Source organism: Eurypyga helias, unplaced genomic scaffold (genome assembly GCF_000690775.1).
Source record: "Eurypyga helias isolate BGI_N326 unplaced genomic scaffold, ASM69077v1 scaffold19396, whole genome shotgun sequence".
NCBI classification, from domain to species: Eukaryota; Metazoa; Chordata; class Aves; order Eurypygiformes; family Eurypygidae; genus Eurypyga; species Eurypyga helias.
The window spans coordinates 1-3,407 of NW_010255112.1; the positions used below are offsets into that span (position 1 = coordinate 1).

Below are 3,407 nucleotides of genomic sequence, written 5' to 3' on the forward strand. Positions count from 1 at the left end.
GCGAAAGGCTTTTGTAAGCAGTTGCTGGCAGAGCCCTAAGTGCCTGCTTGCCGTAACAAATGTGCTGACAGAGCCATAGGGATTGAGTCGCCAGGGTAATGTTATAATAGAATTTTCACTCCAGCCGTCATGGGCAAAGAGATTTGAAGCTTCTTTCCCCTGAAACGCTTCCAGCTGCTTGCCAGAGAACAGAAATGAGCTAGCGTGAAACTACGCACACAAAACCTGAACCTGTGAAACACCAAGCAAAAAATACGTTGATGCAAGAGCACGAGGCTTGGCTGAATTCAGTGCTCAGAGCCAGGCACTGGGATTGCCAGGGGCTGCCTCCTCACACCCTGCTCATCTCTCCGCATCCTCCAAGTACCAGTCACTGGTGAGTGAATCAGACCCTGAAGTGGATCAGGGTCTGCTCAGTTACAAGCAGAGATGCATTTGCTGGTTTTACAGGCAACTGCAGAGCTCAATCCACTGAGATTTTCCAGGGATTTGGTTGAAAAGCATGAGCTCATCCATCCCAGACACCCGAGGAGCCTTCTGCAGCTTGCAACAGGTGGCTGGCACCTGCAAGAGTCCCTGCCACAGCCAGGGACTGTGGGGACAGGTCAGGGGGAGCAGTGCTTGCAGCAGCGCTGCGGACGAAGAGGCTGCTGCCTGTCTCCGGGGCAGTATCAGGACAACCCAAATTCCCCAGCCCTGTGTGTCTTCCCATGGGCCTGCAGGTACCTCCCTCTCAAGTGGTTGGCACAGGACAGCTCAGGCTTGGCCGCTCAGCTGAGGCACGTGCCAGTTGCAGCCGGGCTGTGCGAGGCCATCCATCCCCAACACCATGCGCCACATCCCCAGCAACCTCTGCCCTGCTTCTCCCCTGTCCCTTCTCTGCCATTGTCCTTCCCTGCCCCTTCCAAGCCAAATGTCCCCCCGACCTGTTGATAAACAGCTATTCCTGAAAAACTGCCTTGGAACCGGCTTAGGTTCATTTCTAACAACCCCCTGTTCAGCACCCAGGAGGAGAGAGACCCGCTGTACCTGTTGTTAGGGACGAAGAGCCTGAACTCTCGGACATGGGAAGAATCCTTGGAGAGGACGATGTGACCTGTGAACTGGCCTGGAGAAAACCAGAAGGGGAAATCTGGTGGCTCGTTCAGCTGGAACTCAGCGTGGATCCTGAAAGGAGAAAGCAGCCATCAGCTGTAGTGCCGGGAGGAGGGAACGGATCACGCAGCGCAGATGACAGCAGGGAGAAGTCGTCTCCAGGCACCAGAAATTATGAAGCTAAACTGGGGCAGAGAGGTTCAGTTCAGAAAGCTTTTCATGTCACACAGTGAAGGGAGTAAAAGGCTGGAGGAGATCCCCTGGGCCAGGATCATCTCCAGTATCAATGCCTCTTGAAACTGGGCACTAAGTGTCCATCCAGGAAGGATGACTTACACTATCATTCCCTAAAACACGGGAACAGACCCCTTCAGCCTCCCTTGCAGCTTGATCAGGCAAGTAAAAGCTGTGTGTAACACTCCAGTAAAACAAGAGAACAACTCCCCAGGCTCTCCCCCTTGGAAAGGCACTCCACCCTCCGATTAATCAAAATCTAACCCATTTCTTGCTCATCAGACTCCTCTTTCAACAAGAGGTAGCCCCAAACTGAAGGTGATGGAGAACGGCTACTGTCCTGCACCCAGGCAACGTCCTCTGCTTCACCAGGGACCCAGGGACACTGGGAGCATGGGTGTCCTCTCTGGGTGTCAGCAAAGCACCACACACGGGCAAGAGCTGGCTGTGAACCACCCTCTTCCTCAAACTGCTTCACCTCCCTCCCAGCCAGGACCCATCTGATCTTGCCACGGGCTCACAGCAGCCTTCTCCACGCCCCTGAGATACGGAACAGACTGGGATGTGGCCCCAAGCCCTCCCCTAACACCCCGGGCCCACGGCCTTACCTGAAGGTGATGGTGTAGTAGAAGGAGCTGATGGCTTGGATGCAGGCCACAGCTCCCTGGGGAGCAAAGCGGGTTCTTACGAAGGGGCGCGGGTGGAACATGCTCAAAAGCCTGTGGATTATGATCTAGAGAAAGAATTGTAAGAGAGCAAAAATGAGAACAGCTCCTCTACCGCGGGTCAGCCGCAGCTCCAGGGTCTAGACCAGGTTGCTCCAGGAGGCAAGAGAACTGCTGTGACTTAAAAATTACCTCAGAGACCTACCCAGTCAGAAAACAAGGAGATAAGGGAAGAGGCTGCCTTTAAAAATACATCCATCTTGTACACTTTTATGCTATTCCCATTGTTTGCAAGTTTCCATCATCCCGGTCGGCTGAACGTCTGAGCATGGTAAACTGACCTACGAGGCTGTCTCCACCAATACTACTTAAGACGTTGAAAGGGTGGGTATGCAATCAATAAACACCCCTGCCCGGGCGCCCCGGGGAGAGCGAGACGCACGCCTGGCTTTGCAAACCCTACACACATCGTTTCGCTTGTCAAAGGAACGCTCGCCTTTTCCACACGCTCTGCTCCACGAGGGGCGACGGCTTCGTACAAGTGCTTTCTGAATAACCCTCCCCCTGCCCGGGAAAGAGACTCGAGCTCTTAGCTGAAGTTACTCCAGTCAGACACCCAGAGCTTTGGCCTGCTCTCAGTTTCACCTCCGGTTTAGGACCCGGTGCTCCTGGCTGTACGCTGCAGCCTTTGCTCCCTGAGGAAGCCCAGAGAGACATAATGCAGTAGCCTTGTCCCTCGAGAGATTCCTGCGATCCGTCTGGGCCGTAGGCGGAACATTGACACAAACTACCTCTCGGGTACATAGAAACTGAGTTTCATATCTCACCTCTTTGCCCTTGGGAGGAGGAGGGTAAAATCTGTTGTTGGAAAGATAGCCAGTGAAGATATTCAATTCGCTAGGAATTATCCACCACGGATCCCCAAGATCCAGTTTATTCTTTGGAGGAAGAAAGGCTTTAAACTGCCTGGCAGGTATCACGGTCATGGGGGCTGCTGGGGCGGTCCAATTCCTCAGCCCGGAGAGAGCAACATGAGAGATCTGTGAACAAAGACACCCTCAGAGCCCAGAGCAGACCCTTCAGACGTGCGCTGCTGCCGGGGGGTGTCAGCAGGGTTCGGAGAACGGGATAAAAACACATCACATTTTAAATCCTTCCTCCCACCCCCAACACCACCAAACAGCTCCGTCATCTTTCAGTTACGTGAGAACAGGGAATGGGAGAGAGGGGGACACCCGGCTTTTGGACTTGGCTCCGGGAGAGCCATCGCTAACCTCCCAACCTTCCCAGGAAGGGCACAGTGCTGCTGAGCGCACTGAAAACAGCCACGTGCTGTAGACAGCTGGGAGATGCTCCTCAACGCAAATCCCACGGGCCCGAGCAAGACCACCTCCCCCTCCTGACGTGCCAGTG

At 54.3% G+C, this 3,407-nt stretch overlaps 1 protein-coding gene across 1 annotated transcript in view; it reads right to left on the reverse strand.

The window, feature by feature from the left end:
• Nucleotides 1–1,029: 1,029 nt before the first annotated feature.
• The window catches only part of SEPN1 (selenoprotein N, 1), a gene marked incomplete at both ends in the record, with an annotated part of 3,754 nt that continues 1,376 nt past the window's right edge, over nt 1,030–3,407 (reverse strand). The window contains 3 exons of the mRNA XM_010153233.1: nt 1,030–1,167; nt 1,938–2,062; nt 2,822–3,034. Of these exons, the coding sequence (XP_010151535.1) occupies nt 1,030–1,167; nt 1,938–2,062; nt 2,822–3,034 (476 nt within the window). The remainder of the gene's footprint in view (nt 1,168–1,937; nt 2,063–2,821; nt 3,035–3,407) is intronic.